General features: G+C 42.5%; 1 protein-coding gene across 4 annotated transcripts in view; it reads right to left on the minus strand.

The window, feature by feature from the left end:
* Positions 1–25,833, minus strand: part of pde4ba (phosphodiesterase 4B, cAMP-specific a) — a 148,448-nt gene that overhangs the window by 95,429 nt on the left and 27,186 nt on the right. For 3 of the 4 annotated variants that reach the window (XM_053881139.1, XM_053881147.1, XM_053881156.1), the window contains one exon: positions 16,001–16,239. In XM_053881139.1, the coding sequence (XP_053737114.1) occupies positions 16,001–16,239 (239 nt within the window). Of the gene's footprint in view, positions 1–7,171; positions 7,906–16,000; positions 16,240–25,833 lie in introns of those variants that run through there. The other variant, XM_053881166.1, reaches the window with a different exon arrangement.

The following is a 25,833-nucleotide window of genomic DNA, read 5'->3' on the forward strand; positions in this document are numbered from 1 at the left end:
TCACCAAAGCAGACTAGAGAGTAATGTAACTCTTGCAGTGTCGTGTTGACTTTGAAGGATTAGTCTTGTCCCTGTCATTTTCAGTCTCCTGGTTGTTTCATTTTTACCTCACACTTCCTGTTTCCTGCTCCTGTTTTCTCATGCTTTACGTTTCAGAGGCTGGCTCTCACAACATTGGAGTCAAGTCGGTCGAGTTTCCCTGAACGCACCCCAATGATCTCGTCGTCCGACCTGGTATTTCAGCAAATTGCTAGAAATTGATCTCTCCTGGCATTGCCAGCGTTGTTGAGAAAGTAATTCATTTGTCCTTTGTTTAGTGGCGTCGGTGCACGTGCCTCCAGCCGTTCCCAGAATCCTGCGCGCGACTGTGATTCCCAGAGTTCCCATTTGTGATCGTTTATGTTCTGGATTTCTCGTTTGGATACTTGAGACTGTGGATTATTTGTGAATGAACTCTTGCAAGCTATAAGCAGTTTACTGTTTTTGGACTTCCGCTATTAGATCCACCGCACCTCTACAGTCCCATCATCTCCAAACATCACCCTGCACATCTCCTATTATTTGGATGACATAAGTTAAATTCTTCAACATCTTTATAAAACTAAAATTTAATATTGAAATATTTGAGAAGTATTTCAAGGACTGAAATCCAAATGTCACATCAGCATGACCAAAGCTAGATGGAGAAGAAGGAGGAGGATGGTGGGAGGATGAACTGCTAATTTAATAAAGAGAAATTGACATTTCAATGTTCCTTGAACATTGATGCTTAAGGTCTCGTGGGAAACCTCGGGAGTGCGACACACTGACAGGAGCCGTCTTCTCATGAGGCCCAGGAGATACAAACCTGTGGTGATCAGACGGTCATTAGGGTTTAGTGGTTGCTGTGTGACAAGCCATGTGAAGGAGAGGATGTGGACCGACTCTGAGACGAGAAACGAACGTGACAAATGTCTCGAGTTCCGTTACTAAGTGACAACACAGCAAACAGCTTGCAAGGGAGATTGTGTGGTTGCCAAAGACATCACAAAAAGGGAAATGACGCCAATATGAGAAAAAACTGAAGAATCCCACAATTTTTCACTTGTTAAATGTGCATCATTCAACTTAGCTTCACTTTTCGTTTTCAGCTACACACATTTGTACTACATTAACAAAGGCTTGTGGCAATCGTGCAGTTTCATTTTGAATTTTTCCTCAAAGACATCTATCAATCGGTCATCAACTTAGCTGTGCAGAAGCATCAGAAAATACCATATTGGAGAAGCAAAGATAAGAACAGGTGCGGCTCATTGTTTCTTCCATAATACGTGCTATGGCCCCTCTCATTCATGAGGACAGCTAATTTCTGAGTTTTGGTGAAACAGCTTCAGCAGTTCAGAGTAGAATCACTGCTCCTCTCCATCAAGAGAAGCCATTCAGTTGGGAGGAGGCCACAGACAACCCCAGGGGTGCTTCAGGGGTGCCCCTGTATGAAGAGTTGGACGACATCTAGGGCTCTTCACTTCACGTGCTGGCCCCTTGATGCAGCCTCAGACAAACTGGATGGACTGAAAATGGATGGACTTGATACTAATCTCTCCTGGTGGGTAGTTTACAGATATTAAAAGTTCTGTGATGGTCACAATCTATATCAGCTTCAGCCTTGTTAAGACATACTGATGACTATGTGGTGGGACCTTTTGGACGGGAGGAGGTTTGGGTGGTGGGTGGTACTTGTAATGAATAGGGCCGAGCAGGAAAGAGGAGCGGCTCAGCTGAACAGTTGGATTCAAAGTGACAGCGTCTTAACTACAGTGCAGTGTTTTCTGTGGTTAAAGAAACAGTCGGGACGCTTCAGGAGCCTTCGTCTGCGCCAACCCATCAGCCCCTATACGTGCCCTACAGGACGTAGTAAATATGTACAAAGCGTGCCATGCTCACGTACAGGCCCAAGAAACATGTCACCCATAACTTGCCGACTCCCTGTCCCAGCCCCAGATAATCACATGCAGACAGAGCGCGGTGCTGCACAGAGCCACCACACTCTCTCAGCCGTCCCTAATGGTTCAGTTTCTGCTTGGCTGCTTCAGTGCAGCAAGACAGAGGAGAGAAATGGAGGGTGCTAAAGCCAGTGGCTGGCGAGGATGACGAAGAGCAGCCACAGACAGCCAGACCTGGAGATCTCTCGTGTTAGTTCGATTTAAACACTCACTCGTATTCAGCTAAAACACCGAGCAGTGCTCAAGAGTTTATTGGAGATCAGAGAAACAATCGACTGAGATGACAACAGAGAACAAACACATGGGTACTTTTTCACAGAAAGATCAGGACCTCGTAACAACTTATGTAGTTAGCGCCACTATCTAGTATTTTCCTCTTCACCCGCAAACATAGTAGTTGAAAACAGGTAACAGGTATTTTTTTCATCTGGAAAAAAAAATTGAGGCACTAACATAATTTCTGTTTTATGCGAGAAGAGCAACATGAGCTTAATAATGTAAGAAATACTCTCTTTGTTTCACAAGGTACTTTGCAGAAATACCACTAACCGCTCCATATAGAGTTTTCTACCACATTTTTCATTCCACGGTTGGGAGTTAATAAGACACAACAATCAGAGTCTGAATGTGTCAGACCAGTAGATGTATCAATGACCACAGCAGTCCAGGGTGTTACTCAGTTCCTTGGGATTACGGTGAGTTCATCACATTAACATACTCATCTAGGATTTACTTGCTACAAATACAAAGCAAACATCAAATAATACAATCTGTCAAAAAACACTGAAATGTCAAGTAACATAATAAAAAAAATAAAAGTTCAACTCAAACCTTGCAGTCATTCAACTGTTCGCATTTGTTTCCCCTCGGAGAAGTGCAGGCAAAGCACTTTGCATGTTTCCTCCATTTCGCTCTGATTCACTTGCATCATATAACATATGTTTGATCACCATTAAATAACATTCCTGGTTTGCTGATTCCACTCTATCCTGTCAGCACCGTTAAAACCATGTTAGACGGAAACAGTGTTCACTACTGACAGAAGACTGGAAAGAGACTTTATGTCCATCAAATTAAACAGTTGGCATAAACACACTGGAGGTTACAAGCATCACGTCAGGCTGACGTTGGCAGCAAGCATGATTTGCAGTGAGTCACAGAGGCACTGGTTGAGGAATCAATAACAGACGGAGAGCTGGGCTCAATGGGTATTTGTTTGACATTCAAGCTGCGCAAAACAAGGCCTTTTTGCGTGACCTCTATTGGTGAGTGATGCATCATGACCTTTAGGCTTCTTTATTTTTGGTGTTTTTTGTTGTTGCATCTTACAGTATTTCACCATCAAGGATGCACCAATCATTGGCCGACCAATTCCTTTTTTGGACACCGATCCTATCTACTGACCTCATCTACCGCTGTCTTCTGTAACACGCCAGCAAACATATTGTAGCGATGCAGGAACCAGGTTTTCAAGTTGAGATGAGAACAGACAAATGTGCTCCTCGCCAAAACATCAGCAGCACAACCAAACTTTATCACACAAAGATCCTGTCACAACACAGACTCCCACGGTTAAATCTTTCAACATGACAAATCTTATTTGTCACTTAAGAACTCGCCATCTTGCTAACCTGTACCGCGCAGCATTTGAAGTTGGTCAAGCTACAGCAGGAGCAGAGACTGTCAGTGGTGCACTGCTGATTCTATTGAGCAGTGAGATGTGCAAAGCCACAACCACAAAAGTCATGGAACTCATGGTATTAACCAAACAAGTCTTCTCTGGTGGTTAAAGACCAAGTGATGCAGCGCCTGAGCCGCCATATAATGTGCAGTGCCAGAGAGACTAGTCAGACAAATGCACAGTCAATGGACACTATTATTTGAGCTGTTACATTGATACACAGCTTAGACAGGCTGTTTTCTTACAAGCAGTGATTATTAATGTCAACTTTTTATCAGGAAACTTTCAACCACGAGGAACTGAAAATGTAAAGGAATGATTATAATTTCTGTTTCCACCCAAACCACCAAAGAACTTAGTGCTAAAATCAGCCTCCGTCAACAGGAAGGCATTCAGAATCCGATTTACCAATAAAGAAGTGCCAGTTACGGACTGGTCAATAGGTGAGTATTTGGCTCGAAGCATATCTTAGACCATGTATAAAACGTTGTCCCCAAAGCATAATTGAGTTTGACTATCCTGGCTTACATAATGTGAATTATTTTTGCCTACATAAACCTTCAACGCACTACTGCATCAACCAAGTGGGGAGGAAAAGCGCCCAAATTATTTTAATACGAATTCAGTGCTACAGCATTTTGCTTGAAATGATGCATTATGTCTGGACTACAGCTTTACATATGCAATGTCTTGCTGGTCCACCAGGGGGTAGTGCAAGGAAAACCTAGTATCAAATGTGGAATACTAGGTTTCTCATGTGGAACTTTTGTCATTTAATAATGTAAAATATTTAATCAGGAATATATATGTAAATTAATATAAAAATAAAACTAGTTGAGGTGGTGAGGTTCAGTGTTAAATCATACCCCAAAGATATCCCATTGAAACAAGATCTTCAGTTGTGTCATTTCCATCGTCATTTCAAATATAAGTATTCATTTCATAATATCTCTTACTTTTCAACCAATTATTCCAATTGTCAGAGCAGGAAGGGTGTTTAACCAAACTACAGAGGGTGAAAAGCCAGCAATGTCCTGGACAAGTCAATTTCTGATGTTTCAAAAATGTATCCCCTCCACTAATTTCTCTCATGATTATATGACTCTTCTTCCAGTCCATGTATTGCCTTTTCTTGCACTTGTGCAAGGAGAGGTGGTGAGGGAGCGGTCACGCTGCTCAGCTCACCCATCAAACATTTACATCATGTGGCACTCTGTAGAGCAAAAGTGGGAGGGAGTCCCAAAAACAAGGCAAGTGTGTGGGAGGACGACAGCAAGAAGCAGGAGGAGTATTGGGGCCAAATGAGGATGAAAAGTGGTGCAAAACAGAAATATTTAAACATAGTGACAAGAGCGCATGAGGACGCAGGAAGAGAGAGAGAGAGACAGGGGAACAGCTCAGCAGTTAGAACAGACCGGTCATTGTCTGATGGTGAGTAGGGCAAGAGTTCACCAGCCCTAGTGGCAGCCACAATGCTGCTGCCCTGCACCGTAGCAAAGACGGCAACAAAAGTAGATTACACAACAGTTGGAGGCTAACTGTGCAGCATGTCTTCATGCTATCCACCATTCAAAATCATTCTAATCCCACTAAAACCGATTGCTAAGAACCCAATTCATTCATTCTTCAGTGGCAGAAGTTGCTCAGATGACTGACAGGGTTTAGCTTCTCCAAATATGCTGCTAAACCAAAACGCTGTTTATAGAACTCACACACACAAAAAAAAAAAACTGTTCAGTTTCTTTCACGTTAAGATTCTTCAGTCAAAAGGAATCAAAAAGGCATAGCAGGCTTTCCACTAGGGGTTTAATGGTACCTGGCAATGTCAGTTCGGAATGGCTCTCATTTTGAACGTTTCAGTTGAGTATATTTTCAGCTCAGCAAGGGACCGTTTTTTTTTGTCTTTTTAACTATGAACACTTTCAACGTCTTTTTCTGAACTGAACAAGACTAATACTGGGACCTCCAACCCACAATTTAGCGAATGAGTCGTGCCTGCAATCATAAGCACAAGCACTGCATCCTTCAGTGGAGATAATGAATTGTGATGTTGAAAAATGACATTTTGAAGAGGAATTGTGAGGAAAGGGAGCCTCATCGACTCATGCTGGAACCAGCTGCCCGTGCCTCAAGTGAACTGACCGTATTTATCGTCAGTGGCCATCATTTTAACAAGAGTAAAATGCTTCAGCACATTCATCCTTGATCCTTTATGGCAATGACAGCAACACAGCTAATAAGCCTGAATTGTTGACAGACTGTTGCCAGATTTCCCACCCTGATCCCACTTCAACTCCTTATTTGCCCATCAACAAGTGTCTTTATCTCCATAATGTCCCTTCAATTACCACGACCCACTCGTCAGACGACCGCTCACTCTTCCCTTCGGGCCTTTTTCATCCACATTTAAATTCTCAGCATTGTCTCATTCTTAAAAGGCGGTCGGATCAGACCTCCGTGTGAAGGACACTCCATCACTGATAATGACGCTAATGGCTTGGACGGGGAATTAATGTGACGGTTGTCATCAAATTCACACTAGTGTGTATACTAGTGTGTATATTGTTGTCTAGAGCAAGGGAACATCTGTAAATTAGGTCTTTCTTTCCTGTCTTTCACGCAGGCACCCAACCCCCAGCACATCTTCCTAGCTGCTCAGAAACTGGCTGTAGAGAGATAAGCAGACTGCTGCTGGGGATGGAAATGAAGCAGGGTTTTGAAAATATACAGAAGGTACATGAAGGCAACAGCATGAACGATTCTGCTGTGGACACAATGTCGTCGGAGAAGATTTGTATCAGGGTCAAATTGTGTTAACCACCCTAGCCAGGGAGGTGGGTGACAAGCCTACTTCGTATCAACACAAACAATCCACACCGCTGTAAAGCTGTTTGTCATGTGTATAAACAGCTGTGAAATTAAAGTGTTGACAAAATATAGTCACCCTCGGGGTCTGTATTCTCCCGTTTTACAAGAGTACAATGCATTATAGCAGATGAATACACGCAAGGGGGGTAAACTGTGCATGGGGTTAAATAGATCACAGATGTGAACATGTGTGATACTGAGGTATAGCTCAACAGTTAAATCTCAGGTGCTGGTTCATCTGGAGATTGAGGTGTGCTGAGAATCCCAAACATTACTGGAAGAAGGGCCAGGTTGCGTAAAATGGCCACCTCTGCTCCTGACATCCAAAGTAATCCAGACATGCTAACACACCCAGAGCTCAATTCAGCAGGTAGAGAGGGCAGAGACATCGAAATGGAGGATGAGGGATTATATCATCCCAAAGCCCAGGGGTAAATAACAAGACATCTGTTCTGTAACGAAAATAATCTAAGAGGACACTTTTATAAAGGTTATAAAGGTAAATGTTTTTATTTATTCATCACCTTTATCATTTCCACTTCAAAGTATGTGAGGTAGGTCTCTCCCTCCATCATCTTTATGATTCAATTTGAGTTGAGATTATTCACAAATTCCACCTCTCCATTCAGAAAGCTCTTACCATGTGTGAGCCACGGTGAAGCGCCGCCTCTGTCGGATGCTCTTATTGACCATCAGCTTGCGGAAGAGTCTCGGCGAGCTGCGGGGGGAAAGTTTGGGAGACGTGGCACCTCGTTTCCCTCCCACCACACCCGGGATTTTGGGGGGCTCCAGCTCCAGGTGCATGTGCTCCTTGAAAGTCCTGATGCAGGAGTCCATCTCCACACTCAGCTCATTGGACGACATTACTGATTCAATTCCCCCCTTCTCTCCTCCTTTCACTTCACTGGCCCCGCTCGGTCTTCTGCACCCTCACGCATGTCATAGGAACGACATGCCTTCTCTGTTGCCGCCACCAGATTATAACAGGCTCAGGAATCCACCAGGCTGCTACTCCTCTCTTTTATCGGGGGTCCCTGCAGATTGTGGGGTCACATTCATGTAGACCAGTACTCCATTCTGACGCTGTCCGCAGTCCCTCCAGTCCCACACTGGTGCTCCTCCTGCTAAATGCACATCTCCATCATCCAGCAGCAGGATGTTGGAGAGCTATGAAACATTCAAGAGCACAGAAAACTGCCTCTCCCTGCCCCTCCTCATCAACCGCTGCTTGGATGACCTCTCCGATCTTCTGACCTCAGCCTCCCCACAGGCACTCCTGGTGTGGCAGAGAGTGACTCAAGTCCACTTCCCTCTTAGTGTCAGAGCGAGGCGCAGCACGCAGCCTGACGCTTCAGTAGCTCTTTCATTCAGAGTAAACACCAGGAGCTGAGGGCAGACACACAGCCGGCACAGGGACACACCTCCGCTGCATCTGATAGGCTGCTGGCTGGTGTGACGACAGACCACGCAGGCACAGAAACAGGTTGTCAGATTTACCCCACCCAACCCCAATAAAAAAAAATATCTGGGATTAGTGGTAATACAGGGACGTCGTGATCTTTAGCCATGATGGCAGCTGGCTATTTGAAGCCTGAGGAAAAGGCAATTTGAAGGAATGAGGGGAGAAAACAGCTTGTTGGGAGACAGTGACTATAGACATTATTATTGTGAACAACAACTACTTCATAAAAACAATAAAAGGAAGCAAATAAAAAGGTGTCAACAGTTGTGTCAGTCGGCTCTGATCTCACGTGAAGTTGCAACATCAAACGGAGGGTTACACTTTTACAAATGCAAATGAGTGACAACACTCATCGATGAGTTTGGCATTTCAACATTAACTTTTAGAGTGCCACAAATAAATATTGATTGATTACTTACTTTCTAATTTCCGTTATCATGTTTTCTTCAAGCTTTCCATCTTTCCCTCATTCATCCGTCGCTTACACCCAACACCACCTGAACCAGTGTGAGTTCAAGTGTTCCCGTCACTGCCTTCATTAAGGTCAACCTCTGTCTTCCAACAACTCACTGGTACAACTACTGTAAACAGTAACACAGGATGCTGCCAGACAGATAACTCCCACCAAGTACCACAGTACAGTAAATCCAGTACCCAAATGGAAGCTCCATCCGTTACTGTAAAAAGTACCTCATAAATGTGCACTCTAGTCAGCATTGGGAGGGGAGCGGGAAGGCAGTGGCCCAAAGGTATAGAGAAACACTTTGGAGGGAATCCAAAAGAACATCAGAGAAGGCGTAACGGTGGAATGATGGGAACGAGAGCACTACTTCATCTGTTCGGACCACTCGGGCCACTGGTGACTGAATGGCCAAGCTATGATGCAAGTTTTTATACATTTATGCCAAAAGAAAGCTGGCAAGATGAAGTGGAGAAGAAGGAGTAGGAGCGCCAGAGCACAGCAGGCAGGAGATTAAATTGACTCTCATGGTGTTGATGATGCATGATATTCCCCGGCTGCTGTTTGTCATCATTAACCTACTTTTATCAAAGCATCAGGCCACAACAGCATAAGCAAGTTAACAATATGTTTTCGGTGCTCCAAGAACAGGCAAATCCCAGTTTGGCACAACACTGAAAACCAGGCCAATGAGAGAGCGGGCAAGAAGTTCCACTGCCAAGAAGAGGGTTGTGGCATGTTGGTTCTTCTTAGAAGGCAGCGGTACAGCTGCTGCCCCAGCAACACAACCTTATATGACAGATGGACTTCATTCAAGTAACTTCTCTAGAAACAGACAGGTGATTATAAACCCGGGGGAAGTGAGATATTATCATATTTTTTCAGCTTTCAAGCGTCCTCTCAGTCTGGAATGGGAAGAGACTATGGGGCTTCAGCGAAGTGAGATGTGAGCGGGGCAGCAACACAGCTGCTCTGAAGCCACTTCATTGTGCTGTCGCTGGCGCTCTGCACTCGTTTGCAACTGGAGAGGACACTTACCAGAACGTGTCATGGAAGTGGGTCATAGAGTGGTCGTCTTTTAGCTCACACAGCTTGTTGGCAGCCACAATGAAACTACAAATTTATCTAAACAACGAGCAGTTGTTGTCACATGTAGGATTCGTAACTGAAGAGTTTTCTAATCAATTGAAACCATGTGCTGACTCTTTACACATCCACAAGCTGCCATTGTCTTTTAGCTCAGTTTCCAGTCAGTGTGCAAACACGTCCTCTTCATCACTGTTGGCTTCATATTTATTGCAGAAGTGATACTAAAATTTGAGTAAGGGGAGAAACGGGCGGGTTCAGTCACCTATCCAGAGTTACCACCCACAACTGACAGGATCACGTGCAAGCTGTCGCAAGACTAAATAGACATATTTCTTCTTTCAACAAAGCCTGTGCAACGAGAGACATGTTCATGCAGATGGATGCCCAGAAAGCTCCAGCTGAGATTAGCCATTTAGAATGCATGTAAACATCTTACTCCAACAATGGGAGAGAAAATTGAGTTTCTCTTAGTTGGATTCGAGACCTGAATTATACAGTGAATGGCTCGACAACTGCATCTAAACTCCAGTATGATTGGACCGGGTGATGTGCGGCTGTGCGTGTTTCTGCTACGCCACATTAACTAAACAGAGTCAACTATTCCTCAGACATATAATATAGAATTGATGTGTGTTACCTGATGCAGCGTGTAGGTGTTAAATTACAATGCCAATAAATACAAATAAGATAAAAAGAATACCAACAATAATGATCAATTGCAATATGTACCCTCAAATCAACAAATGTTCTTATTATATCTCTTTCATTGTGCTCCTTGTCTGATGGTTGCAACAACAGCTCACTTGAATACTCGTTCAAATTAGAGCTATCTATGATCACTTTAGTGTGAAAACATTTTAGTTCCTACAAAGACCTCAAGGCATTGCAGTCGCAGCTCCACCCAGTACACACGTGATTCCAAAGGCAGACATTTATGTATATACGCTTACAATCGACAGTTCAGCTATTTGCAGTTTTGCGCAAACTGGATGGACTCAAGAGGTAACACTGTCATCCTTAGTCACGGGGGCCACATTAATGATTCTGTTTACTCCCTACTGGATGTAGCTATCGCCTTAGTCGGACTATTCTCTGCATGGAAACATGAGTAGTGAGCCACTGACATAGAACAATAATGGACAGCTTAACATGCTCCTGAATGTAACTACACAGCCTCATATTTGTCAGGTGGAAAATTATTAACAGTCCAAGTCAGTGACAAGATGCCGGAACAAATATTCAAATCAGCATGTAATAATCGTATTTTGTTCACGCCATTGTTCTGATGAATTCAAAAGCTCAATGAGCAGAAAACGAATTCTTAGCCAATTCAAACGCCGCATCACACACCGCCTCATTTATGGAGATGACATGGTGCGGTGACTACCCCGCTGGCCGATCCATGAGGCGTCAATCAGGCTTCCATATTAGCAAAGAAAGGCCAAAAATTGCGTGGAGGCTGGATGTTCTAATTGCCTCAGTGAAAATACTGGCCAGTTCTCATTCCTAAATGACCAAGGTGTTCATTTACAAAATGGCTGAAGCAAGACAGACGAATGTCCGCAGACACCATCTGTTGTATTCAGTAGTGATCAGTTTAGAGGAGTCGCCTCTTTTAGGAATATTTAGACTTGACAGTTGGTGGCAAACGGGTTCTCAAACCTATAGTACCAAACCATATCTTTGATATTTCAATGAAAACCAGCAACTTAAGATAATATCAAAAAAAATCAAAACAACACAGTCGTTTGTATCTTGCCATTCACCATATTGGAGGCGACCGATCTCTAACCTCAATCTCTTCAAGTCACAATCGCATCCTGAATAATATCCGTTGGTACACGTTCTTCTTCGTCACTCCATCATGCCTTTTCCTCAAAAACTACAAATCTTTGCAGGAAAGACGCCACAACAAGAGCAATGACGGAGAAAGGAACACAGTGTTCCACAGAAAAAAGGCCCCTCCTCATCCAGAGAGATAACCAACGATCATTTCTGGACACATGAAGGAAACAAGTTACATTATAAATATTACAAATATCATGCAGTACTTAAACAGTTCCACTTTTGTTGAAGAATACTCATCTGTTTTTAAAGTAGTAGGAAATAACACTGAGCCCCGATGCCTTGAAATAGATTATTGACAAATGTATATCAAAATAAAAGACCACATGACCTCCAGCCAGTTGTCAGACAGCAATCACCAAACACACTGACAAACTATGAATGCCGACTGTTACAGGACAGTAGAGAGGCCTGCCCTGATGCAAGGTTTGGACTGTGGCTGGATGCAGAGTTAGAAGTGAGAGGAAGACACTATGGTTTTCAGGTCAGGTGGAGCTGTTGGAGGAAGAAGAACTTTAGAAATGGTGTAGGGGCAAAAGAAAGAGCAGAAGACGGCCATTTAGGTTCATGAATGTAGTAAAGGGCAAGAAGAGGATTGGTGTGACTAGTAAGGATGCATAAGACAAGGTAAGCTGAATGAGGTGCACTGCTGTGGCAACCCACGACGATAGTGAAAGACCAACAAGTAGAAAACAATTGCAATCTCATTGTTTCTGGACAATAAAGAGATGGACTCCACCAGTGTTGCGTCTCACCCAAGCATGCTAGGAAACAAGTCTGCCGCTGACGCCGCTAATGGATTCCTAAAATAACTCCTTCCATCCTCATGTAAACATTGATGAAAGCACACCATTAAGTTCAAGAGAGGGAAAGGAAAGACAGAAGACATGCGGCTGAGTTCAGCTGTCCGAGCTCTGCCGGTCCCGTACACTCAGGTGAAGGCGTGACTCGGGGGAGGTGGGGGAGTAATTACCACATTTGATTAAACCAGCAGGGACTTGAGACACACTTTGATCACTTTTCAAAATAGAACACTGCCAGGGAGACGGAGAAGTACAAAGGAGAACCGTGTCTGTTTCCAACACCGGGGGGAAGCGACACATACATACGCCTCACCTTCTGTACAGTCTGCGGATTCCTGAGCGCCGAGCGCTGACAGCAACAAAATCACTGTTGACATAGAGAGATGGAGTTTACTATCTAGTGTAATATCATTACACATTCATAGACCTTCATTCAAGTGGTGTGTGATATTTTCAAGTCCACTGTTTTCTGATCACGCAAGCACAGTCAACTTATCAAGTGACTCAGACCTTTAAACAAATCCATTGTTTCAGAAGTTTTCTTCATGTCAAGGCATCAGAGGGCTGCCTTGGACCAGTCATCTGATAATACTGTAGAAGCAACATGACGCCTATGAACAAACTGAGATAACACAGCTAATACACAGTCAGAAGAACTCAGTTGAAGTTCAGCTCGCTAGAAAAGAGGCACTTTTCATAACAGTTCAATGTCCAAAAAAAGCCGGAAATGGATTAGACACATTGAATCACAGGTTCATAGTGCCTTTTCCAGGAGTTGGTTCCCTGTGTTCCCAGATTTATGTGCCATTTTAGAGAACATTGAGTGAACACACTCACTTGATACATGGATGAATACCAGAACTGATCACTACTGATACAAATACAAATACAAGATAACAAAAGTTGCAGAAACAAGACATTACATTTTTACAGCTTTTGCTAAGTGTTATGCTTTTGGAAGCAAGTGTGTGCAGAATTTTTAATACCAAAAAAACAGTAATGCACAACAGAGATGCTGACTGGCCGCAAGATACAGAGCAATACTTAACCATTCAAAATATCCTACTGTGGCTACAAATATTTAGGAATTAATTCACATCACACCAGGCACGAGGAACCTTTATCAAGCCATTTTTTCATAATCTTTCAGCCAAAATTACATTGAATTGAGAAAAAGGACCTAAACTTCAGTGGGGCTTAGCTCTGCCTAACTATTGGGCAAGTAAATTTCAATTACAATTGGGGCTTCTTCAACCCCATGATACAAATTTAGCACCATCTCATCAGGCACTTCAAACTTCTGCGTATGCCTGACCACTTTCATCATCAAAGTTTATGAAGAACATAGTTATCATAAACGCTTGAAAAAAGAATTAGACTCCATGCAAGCAACAGCCTCTGAGCATTTCCAACCTCTTCATTTGACTGGATGAAATTAATATCACAATGAAGAAACTATAATATCCTCAAAAAGATACCAAGGATGAAATCAGGTTCTTGACAAACAGCCTCACCAACTTGCTACGTTTCATTGTTGTCATACTTGCTCATCCATTCATTCATTCAATTCACTTATCTCGAATCTGTGGTGCTTTCTGTGCGCATTTTGTTGTTGTTCCGAAAATGAAAATGAAGAAGAGCATGATGTCCTCAAATCAAAGCATGAAATCAAGACGTATGAGCTAGGTGTGCTTCTAGTCCACTTGGCAATGGAGGAGAAGCAGCTTGCAGGAGATGCCGTGATGGAGAGGATCATCTGTGAGAAGGCATGATTCACTGCAGCAGGCATTTCGATCGCTTCCAGCCAAACAGGCCCGTCACTCAACGTCGTATTTTTATGGTTTTACACATAGCTATATTTTAGGACTGAAAACCGGGTGTTCAACACATTCATGACATTTTAACTGTCAATTGAGGCATAAAACCCAAACGTACCAGCAAAAATCACACAAGAATTGCATTTCTCTAAAACTACTTTATACGTACGAGTGCGGTCAAGGACTCAGGTCAGACATTTGCTCGAGGAACCACTCCCGAGATGATGCTTCTGTTCATTGGTGAAAAAAAATCATTATTTTTATAAAACAAATTGTAAAAGTCTGTAGCACAGCATTTTGTTTTTGGTTTTTAGCGCTGTTTTTTTTTTTTTTAAACAAAATGTTAAATCAATTCTGTCTCTTGCTCCAAAACCATCTTAGCCAAGTTATCTTTACACATTGTTGTTGTTGTCCTGTCCTATTTTATTTTATTTTATTTTATTTTATTCTATTTCGAAGCACTTTCCTAGTTGGTGGAACCCCCACTGACCATGGCAATAAATTCTATTCTGATTCTGATTCTGATTCTCATTTTAGGTCACCACCACCCCACCTTTTGCCTGGATGACAAGTCAAAATAAGGATATTATTTAATCCTCCTGGTGACCTGATGCAATATTGCCTTTTTATACGATACGATATACATCGATGGAACCCTTGAATAGAATGTCCCATCGATCCATTGGACAATATCTCACCACCACGGTCGTTCGTTACACGCCTCTGTCTGTGACACACTGCCCCCCACCGGTAAACACACACGCCTCACCTAACGTAACCGTCACTCATCGAGCAGGTTTAATGGTAGTAACATCGTAATAACACCGTGACAACATGATGGGTTTCATAAACAATTAAAATGAGATGAGCATCATTTACATATGATCCAGATTACATTTGCAAAACAGAATGAATTATGATCGCACAGAACAGTACATTCCTTGCTATCAAGGACAAAAAATAAATAAGTGGCAGGCATAATAGAACGTGTTCAGCGTATCTCATCTACGAATTGATCTCAGCCACACGGAGGAGGAACAAATATTAAAACATGTTTGTGACAAGCCACAGTTCAAGTGAAGAACCTTGACTCTGTAATCCGGCATTGAAATACCCCTTTTCAAATAGATATAATTTTATAATCATTATATAAAAACTCCAATTTCATTTGTACTTGTAGCGTCCCATAAACAGCATTAAAGCACAGACAAATAAAGCAGGCCAAGTTAAAAATCTGGCTTAAGCCTTTAATCTCTTGTGTCTCTTCTGTTTACATAACAGACTTTTCAGGCGAGGACTTTGGAAAAAGATGAATGGAAACAAAACTCACTGAACTGGCAGACAAACAACAAGAACCCGGTGCTCAAATACTGTGCTCCAAATCATGACACTTTATTTGCTATATTTAACTGATTCCACTAAAAAAAATCAATTATTAAATTAATTCAAACAGAATATCCCACTAATTCATGAGGTCACCGGGTCTGGAATCGATTCCTGCAACTTGGGGCAAAGTCCTTCAGTCAGATATCCAATTGCACAGGCACAAGCACACACACACACACAAACAGGTTTTTTTCGCTGTTTTTGTGACGACCTCTCATTGCTACAATGCTTTCCCCAGCCTCTCACCCTTAACTTAACCCTCCAAAACACATGGCTCACCTTAACCAGGACTCAACTAACTAACCAAACTGCAACCCAGTTATGATAAACTACTTTTACTGACATTTTAACCCTCTAAACCTTGTGAGGACAGGCCAAGATGTCCTCAGACCGCAGAAGGTGGCTTGTCAAGACTAGGCACTCACAAGTATGGCAAAACATGAGCCACCTATGTCATCTGTGAACCTTTCTGTGTTCTTGGACTACGGCAGGAAGCCCATGCGACCAGGGGAAAACCCCAAAAACCCATAGTCGCTCCAGGGGTCACCGATCGCTGCTGTCAGTCTCATATGTGAAAGTAAAATCAGCAACTTTGGCATCCACTCACCACTCTGGGTCCACAGGCGTAATGTCTATCCTGGGAGGGGCTCCGAAGGGCAGTGAAGTAGGCCGGGGCACAAACTCTTCATCAGGCGTCCGTGATCGCTCACCCTGTCGCCATGACAACGGCGGAAGCTGCAAGTTTCCTGAGAAGCGCCGGCGGCCTCTGCGCAGGTCGACACCCAGCGTGCACGAAGGAGACGTGAAGGATTCACTCAGGCAGCAGTCAGGTGGCTCTTTATTGTCCTGATAGGGAGACAGGACTCATTAATACAAACACCATCACACACAACATTATGACCACCTGCTCGACAACATGCTGGTCTCTCTATAAATGTCACTATTTGTGAGGGGACAGTGATTGCACCCTGGTCGGTTTGCAATTCCACTTCAGATGAGTAGTTGCCGCTGCATGCCTTACCTCAAAATGAGAAAAATCATGACGTCGTTTGTATTCTCAATGTTCAATGTTTTTTTTGAAAAACAAATGGCAATCTGTAGCTCATCAACGCATCACAAGAGGGCGCTATAGTATCTCTGGACGAGCGTTCAGCGCGCCGTACCGAGGGAAACAACCCAGCAGATATATATATATATATATATATATATATATATATATATATATATATATATATATATATATATATATATATATAGTGAAAAGATGACAGAAGAGAAACGCCTCAGCTTGAAAAATAAATCCACTCATCAACAAAATAATCTCATCAGATTCACTTGCACCGTCTGACACACTGATCATGAATAACGGATCCAGTTCATGAGTCCTGAACATCATAAATCTAATATGGCATCTTCTTACAGTGTAGAAGACATCTGTTTATATAGAACATGGAGAGAACCGAACTACTAAATGCTGAAGTTATCAGTTATGGATCTTCATCTGTCATCAGACATGGAATACATGGAAAACATGGAAAAAGTGGAGCCTTTTCTCTGCAGGCTGTCAGTCGTACGGTTTAGTACAAAAGGCAGCAGCTCTGGGCCAGAAAATTATATCTACTGATTCTTTTTGGAGCCCCTGCCTACATGGGTCTCGGGTAGTAAGAGCTCTCTGCTGTAAATATCACCTCCCACTCCAAGACCCACGACAGTTGTTTTAAGTAAATTCTAAACCAAATGCTGCCAGATATTATGACAGACATATGTAGAATCGCTCTCATGGCTTATAGATATCTCTTCAGGTGATCTGAATCTGCTGTGCTTGGCTGAATTAACGATCAAAACCTCACGTTTAGAGACGCCGTGTACAGTTGATCATCCATTTTCTCCACTTACTCAACGTCAGGTTCATTATAATAAAAGGCCAGACTTCCCTCTTGTCCACAATGTATTGCTAGGACACACTGTGAACCCCAGAACAGGGAGCCACCCAGACAGGTTGTGTGAGCCACCTCAACTGTCTTCTCTTGTGGTCAAGGATGTCAAGGAGCAGTAGTTCCCCAGATAGCCTGCTTCCACCATCCTGTATGTCACTAGCTAAAAGTAATGACCACAGGTTAATGCAAGACACTCTCAACCATAAAATGAGAAACTGTGCCCATAAAATTATAAACAGAACCTTGATTTGAATTTCCAACATCATTAAAAAGTGGGCCGAAAGCGTTTCACCCTAAAGCACGAAAAAGTACTGTTGCTGTGCTTTCATATTCATACAGACTTTTGTTTTTGTTACCTTTGTCAGAGGCTCTCCTCCGTCAGTGCTCCTGGTATAACAATCTAGTGTTTGGAGAACGTATGGAAAGTATAGACCAAGGTTCAACGGTTTCTTCCACGTCTCTAGCAGTCTTGCTGTATGACCATCTCAAAACCTTTCACCAACTACGAGGTTGATTCTCAGGTCCCAGCTAGGGGCGTGAACTGAGAGTCGATAGACCAGTGGAAAATGAAAAAGATTGGTTCGTGAAGGCTTTGCAGGAAATGTTAAGGTGCTTGTAGAGGTGGATCAATAACCGGAGGGCTGACGTGCCAATCACAGGGAATGACAACTGCAACAGTGCAGCTTACTGAGTTCATTTTAACTACATCAAAACTGAAATAGTAGATTGATGTATGCAACATTTGAGGGTAAGTATGACCCATTTATAAGCAAAAAAAGTGCTGAAATCAGATGAATTTAGCTCAGACTGTGATAATTACAGGAAGATTGAGCTGTAACTTCATGAAAAACCAACAGACTTTGTAGACAAATGAAACAAAAGCAGCTCATGACCAGAAAAATGATGCAGCCATTAAGACACATGGCAAGAAGTGACTTCAGATTGGAAAGATATTCACTGAAGCTCAGACAGCAGATGGAGCAAGGGACGATGAGAAGGTAAGAACCCAGGCAAAGAGAAAAGAATTCAGAGGAGATAAGGAGAGGAGGAGAGGAAGGTCAACTTGATAAAGATACGTTGATATATAATCAAAACCATTTGATCTCAAGGACGTTGGAGCAACAGTTGTCTTAAGTCCTGTGATTTCTGTCACAATCTGATGAGTCAGGTGAGATATCAGAGGGTCTTTGACATTCAGCCTTCAGAAGCAGGAAAAAGCAAGGTTCAAGCTCATCATCACTTCTCTCCAGGTGGGTGTGAGAAGGAAGGATCACATTGAAAACGTCCAACAGTGTTCCAAGCCACTTGCACTGGGAGTTGAGTGTGGAACAGCGAAACTGATTTTAGAGGTTATCAAACCTTGGGTTTAGGTTTGACCAAAGTCTGGCCTTTTTACGCCCCTCTAATATTTGTGGCTCACAGCTGATGGTCCACAACTGTGGACGGAAAACTCTAACTAACCAGAGGAACCGTTGGAAAATATCTGACATAAAATCAGGAACCAGTAAGATGTCAGTGAGTGATTCATCAACATGCCTCCACAGATTGCAAGCCCGCTGCTAAAACAATTCAGGAAGCAATTCCGGTAGCTCAGAGAGCAAACGCATCGGGCAGCAAGTGAGGGGGCACTCGTGAGGAGGACTGCGTGTTGAAGCAGCTGAAAGGATAAACTGGAGAAAAAAAATCTTTTCAAACAAAAAAGAAAGAAATTTCTGTGACTGAGGGAATGTGTGAAGAAGCGGTGGAAGGACTCCTATGTCTCTTCTATTCTGTGATAGTTTATGAAATGAGCCTAGGTGTGTACGCTTGCCTGTGTCAGGAAGGATCAGTTCAGGTCAGGTGCTGAAGTCCATCATTCCATCAGCTCATGAGTTGGCCGCCCCTGTGGCCACCACTCTGATCCATGGAGCACTTACTACAAAGACCGACGCCCTCATTAGACCTGATGAAAAGCCCGGCGATTCAAAACACAAACAGACACGGAGTCAGGTCGCACGTCAGCGGCAGTGTGAGACGAATGGCAAGGCGGCTAGGATCTGCCTTCATCATCTCGTAGAGGCCAAATTGATGTCACCTCTCACACCGTTCTCACTGAAGATCTCCATCAAGACAGGAACCTTATAAGACCTTGTCAGAATTGTCAGCTCGGAGAGAAGGGGAAGAAACATATCTTAGGCGGTCGCCTTTATGATCTGCAGCGGGGAATCAATTTGCTTTGGCCCTCTTCTAAACTCCACTGAGAAAAGTTGTGAATCACCAAACAGTAGATCAAAAACTCATCTAAACTATAAGATTATGACCAGGTGTCATAACATGCTGTTTTTGACAGATGTACCTACTTGTATGTGGAGCATTAGAATCTAATGCTGGTAAATTTCCATCATAACAATAAGAGAAGTACAAAGAGAGACAACCCCTCCTTAGTATAGTCTCTAACACCCAGCACCATTGACTCCAGACACCTTCCCTGTAATCTGTGTACACCATAATCTCCCCATTATGTCCAGGGTGTCCCACAGCGCTACCATGAGGACAACAGCCCTATGTCTCTTTAAGACATGGATAAGTTCAGTAACATCAACAGAGTAACATATCAGAAGATTAATGCAACTTTCATTTTGAAATCTGAATCAAACAAGAACAAATATTCAGAACTCCTTGCTGACTCAAGACAAATGCAACATGGTTAGCAGCAGGGCTATTTAAAACCAATATGTCCGCGATGCACTGCGATAAAGACATGAATGAGTGTGCATCAATGCAGTGACAGGACATAGTGTAGTAATAATTATTACTGAGTGACGTTACCCTTGGCAAGCCTCGTCTTTCTAGTTGTTGTATAGACACAAACCAATGGTGAACTGGTCCAAAACAATAGCAAAGCTTTAAGACGTATACCCCATTGGCGACAACAACAAAAAGCAAAGAGGCAACAATAACGGTTTATAAAAAGGCTCCTGTGTGCCAAAAAAGGATATCAGGGATCATTTGAAAGTTTCCAAACTGGTGAGAAAGCAAGGACTTGATAAGACACAATGTCACGCAAAGAAATCAAACACTAAAGAGATACCGATTGAAATGGCACATTAGCCATTTCCATCCAGAGAGGTGCGGACACATCCTCAGCGGCAAACGATTCAAGTGATTGCAACTTTGCCAGCAAACTCTGAGAAATGGCAGAGAAGGATCAATGGCCTGTTTCAGCCATAGAAAACCTCAGTCTCAACATTTTACTCAGAAGTATTTCTGCACTTTGCAATTGAACCCCAAAATTTGTCATTGTTATTGCAAATAAACTGCTTGTTTGTGTAATTATACAGAGTACAAAACCTGGGTTACTTCGTTAACAACCTTTATATTTCATGACAACAATGTGAAGATGACAAGCTAAACATGGATCCTTGTTGCCGATAACGCAACGGTAAATTTTGATGAGACAAGACAGAAATGTATGTAGATGGTCTGTCAAAGCTGTATGGGACATTGTGTAATCCGCAATATCTGTCAGACAGTACGCCAATGTTTGTACACTCCAAAAGCCACATGCGCAGTGGAGAAACAGGACAAAATAAGGAAGCTCAAGCACCACCTGAGGGTTTGTGCCGTAGACACGCCACATGTTGATACTCAGTCAAGCATTAGTTGTGACATACACAGGCATTTTCCCACATACCACCTGGTGCAAATGAGGTGGTGATGGGCTTTTATTATCTTAACTTAAGTTAACTAACATTGGTTCAGTAGCTTATGTGTGTCACTGTATCTGGTGATGTCTAAATGTTGTCAGTACAAATGAAAGAACAATTACAAATACATTATAACTTTGGCTAATGTTCGATGTGTTGTGCACCATCATGTGGTCAGTAAGCAAAAGATCAATAATCAAAATGCAGTGTTAAGGCCATTTTATTGCTAACGTTGTAAATTTGGGCAAAATGAAGGTGATGTACCTACGTAAATTTGTGTACAATGGAAAATACAGTAATTTTATGTCCTCTTTTATTTCTCATGACTATTATCATAATCATTTCTCGCTGACTAAAATTTACTAAAATGTTATTACGTTTTGTCGCTTAACAGACGGAAACTCCTACAAGTAGACATGACCGAAATGTGAGTAAAACGAATAACTACTAAACATCCAGAAGACTAGCACTAAGACTAAAACTGAAATGGCTTCCAAAAACACAACCCCTGGTACCACCTCAACCATCCAATTGTCAGCAGGAAACACTAATGTCAGTGAACCTGAGTGCACTCAAGTATTATTCCGCTGTTGTCTTCAACCAGTTGAGTCAGATTCACGCTCCTCCAGACAAACCACTTTCCAGAGGTGATTCCACCTTGGGATTTTGCCCATCGCTCTTTGAATTCATTGTTCTAGGCAGATTTTTCTCTTCCCTCTTCCACTTTTCCCCCAGGTCCCTTTTCCACATCTTCCCTGTCTGGCACCTCTCTGTGCAAGCCAATTCCTTTCACTTGGTCTCTGGCCATTATGGTGTGCAGATCTCACACCTTTTGCTGAGCCCTTCTGCCTTGTCAACTCCACATCCAGCAGGCTCCATTATAGCCACGTAGAACCACACTGACAAGAGCGCAAATCATGTTCACGGCTCAATAGGGAATCTACAGTTTTCTCACCACCAAACAGAAGTTGACTCTCATTACGCTCATCCAAATATGGTTTTATATGTCTAAAACACACATGCAAAGAGAGAGTCCTACTGGGCAGACACTCGCAGATAAACTTTTTAAGATGTCATCCTCAGGCTCCCTGCTGCTCTACTTCAAGGTTCCCGAGGATAAGGACAACTTCTTCTCTTATCAAGACCAGATACACAGTCACTACAGAGATGTAACTATCTTAAGCCACGTGTGTCCAGGATCATATCATCTCACCTCTTGATATTGGATACACTTAATGATAATGACCATAAAAATGATTAGCCCTCAAAAACAAATCCAACCACAGATGATGAAGATCCACCAGCGGGAACCATATTGTTCCACCCCACACAAGACACCAAAATGGAGGGGGCGCGCTCAGTAATTCCATCACATGGACGTCTGTGACTATTCTAGGCAAAGTACGATCATCGTATATTCAAACAATCAAACATCTATTGGATTGTTACTGCCTCACATACTTTGGCTTTGCTGTCATGTGGGCCAGTCGTGACTTGCTAAGAGGCAATGTGTTTCATGGTGGCCACTGGCATCCTGATTGATGGCCAATGATGCACATCATAAATGATGCTACTCATCAGGTGGGGGTGAATTTAACTATAAACTCCGGAAGCAAAAGCAAAGCTGCCATGTTCTTTGTTATTTCTAGCACGCTCCAGTCGCCATCGGCATCCCTGCCGCTCCACGTTGTTACCATTCTGACACCACGTCAACTGAACAACAGGGAGGAAATATATTGAGCCGAGAAAACAGCACCTGCTTCCGATCATACACTGTGAGGAGCCAGCGCAGTTGGAAAGCAACAGGGAGGACGAAAAGGCTTGAGGGCAGGTGGTGGGACAGAGCAGCTGGGTTAAGACTTGGGGGAGAAGAACTCAATATGGAGGGTGACTAAAGGAGAATGGAAGTGGAAGAAAAATGACAGCCAGAAACAAAGAGAGGGAGCTGAAAACTGAAAGAGACTGATTAGTAGTATATGAACTAGCACGTATTCATCTACATCCGAGAAACGCTGCCGGCGATGTGCTCACACAGATGTGTTTTTAGATGTTGTGCTTTTTCTACATGAACAATGACGCCCACACACTCCAACAGACAGAAGACTTTCACGCTGCAGCAGATATGATTGATGAATAAATACTGTGCACATGTTTAAAGTGCTTCGACTGGCAAACATTTGAATGTGCTGGAATTGATGTGGAATTCAAAGAACGTGAACAGCCTTGAAGCCTATGTTAAATTTCTCACTCTCTTAGAAATATTGAGCCGCATCAAAAGACTTACCTTGGTCTACACAGGTGTCTAAACAGAATGCTTAAGACTCTGTTTTCAATACTTCAAGGCTATTCCCACCACAAAGCATCTCTGATAAAGTATTGTTGGCTAAACTGTAGAATCTCTGCGCGCAACCTAACAAAAGGCAGCGCTTCGACACATTAATCCTCGTATGTCATCACGTCCACCTATATACACTGAAATCTTTTTACGAAATACAGGATTTAGTTTTGAGCTCTTGTGGGCCACGTGAAACATCTTGGTGGGTCGGATTTGGCCCCCATGCCTCAAGTTTCCAGAAAGGTTGACTTGTTTATAATCACTCAATAGATTATTAGTAGCACAACTGGTTCATTGTTCATTGTTTGTCACTGAACAAATACATTCTTTTCACAAATGAAACCATCCGCTGAAGGTGACAGAAATAAAACTCCTTTTTAGTATCAGCTATCCTCTTTATCATAATCTTTTCACCCTTGATTTACAATGTTTTTTAACTCCGACGATATATTGCACAGTGTGTCAGCGAAACAATATGCTGCATGGAATAAATTCAGCTTGTCAGCGAGAATAAACATCATTGTGTATTTGCTGCAGGCTTTTACTTTTATTCTTTTTGTTTGTTTGTTTCTCATCTATTTGATGTGATGAGACTATGAGTGAGACAGATAGTTCAGTATCCAAATTTAAATATCCAACATTACTACAAACCCCGTTAGGATATTGTGCATTTATCGAAAACCCAATTCAATCAAGACTTCCAAATGTTTGCCAAAGAGATATTGGATTCTGGGTTGGCTCTTTTTAATTTTGGCTCAGTTTATATTGTTTATCTCAGGAGGCAAGCATCCAAATACTCATTTATATTATTTCTGGGCAAATTACAAAGCATTGTGCCACATCAAACACCAATGACATTTGAATTGAGACTCCCTGTAGTTACAGAGGTTAAAAATATATGGTTGTGTGCTTAACTTGTACCGGTGACTTGAACAATTGAACAAGGTCTGACTCATTCTCGAGAGACTGACTTCTCCATTTATAATAACAATAATGCTTTGTTTAATTTGCCATTTTTAGAACGCTGTTCACAAAGTGCTTTGCAGGCAGAGCAGCGAAGAATGCTTCACAGCTAAACTCTCTGTGAAGTAGAACGAAGAAAGACACGTGACGTGGCTGGATGATGTAGTTTGTAAATAAAATTGGACCAAAAATGGAAGAGAAGTTCGCTGTGGTGACTGAAGATGTCCTGTCAGAGAGATATGACTGGAACCAGCAAAGAACCGTGTCTTTGATCGTCATCCAGGAGCCAGGGCGGTCCAGTAAAATTTGGTGAGCAGTGAGATCTACATACTGTACATACATTCATCTTCTGCTTTGACCTCCAGAGGAGTGTCGCGGGAGGAACAGGTGATAAGCGTGGAGATCTAACAGAATTAAAGCTCCAGCCTTCACATGTAGGTGTCTTTGCTCTGACCTGACCTAAAATCAGCCGGGGATTTTTCAAAAAGACAAGTCACTGAAATATTCGTGGTGACTCATATACTGTCTATGCATGTGACAGAAGCGTTACAACAATAACGCCAGTCAATGTTTGAGAGGTTGTTTTGCAGGTGCTACAATACAGCATTATGTGTGAGCACAGCCTGTGTTGAGCGTATAGATGTCACTGACAGGTGAGAAAAATGGATAAACACAGTGAAAGTTCCGAAACTGGAATTTCAGATTGAGAAAACAAACTTAAGAACATGCACAGAGAAGAGGAGCTGTGTCTGTTGGTCAGACGTTCCTTGGCTTTAAAAAAATCTGGGCTTTAAAAAAATTACGTTACGTTGATCATCCAATATTTGGCAAATGTTGGCCTGAAGTTGTGGCTGCCAGAGGGAACACCATGCATCCTCCAAGTCTGCACAAGTCTGTACAAAATCTGGTGGGCCCATTGTGGATTTTCAATAATTTATTTATTAATCATCCATATAATACTCTGTGAGCATCTTTGTGTGTCTTTGATGTCCTAGTGTCTCTGCTTGTTGCCGCTGTGATAGTCATGTATTCTGCTAAAAGAGTCTCTCAGCACCAGAATACAATACCAGAGCCATTTTACTGAAGTAATTATTGTCTAAATTATTAGTAAATGAGTTCAACAACTTAACTTTTGTCAAAATCCAAAAAGATACAAAGCAACTTTTACAATATTTTTACTTTTTACAATATTTGACTTTTTTTTTTTTGACTTTTTTTTTTTTTGGTTTGTTTTTATCTCCTATGAAAAATGTTGGTAATATGTTTCTACAAAACTGATTTGTGCAGCACAACTCACAGAATCCCAGCCTCAGCCTGCCATCAAAGGGAGAAGACGAAGGAAAAATGAGAATTTCCTCAAGACAACAGACGGAGGGGTGCAAAAGGTCAGCTCATCTGATCCCGCTGACAGAAGTGCCTATTGCAACAGCAAGTAGCATCTGAAATTCTCCAACGAGCAAGAAGACAGAGGATGGCGGAAGGTATCAATGCTATTCCATGGGATAAATAACCCGGGGGA

The sequence above is a fragment of the Synchiropus splendidus genome, chromosome 1, assembly GCF_027744825.2.
Source record: "Synchiropus splendidus isolate RoL2022-P1 chromosome 1, RoL_Sspl_1.0, whole genome shotgun sequence".
Classification (NCBI taxonomy): Eukaryota; Metazoa; Chordata; class Actinopteri; order Syngnathiformes; family Callionymidae; genus Synchiropus; species Synchiropus splendidus.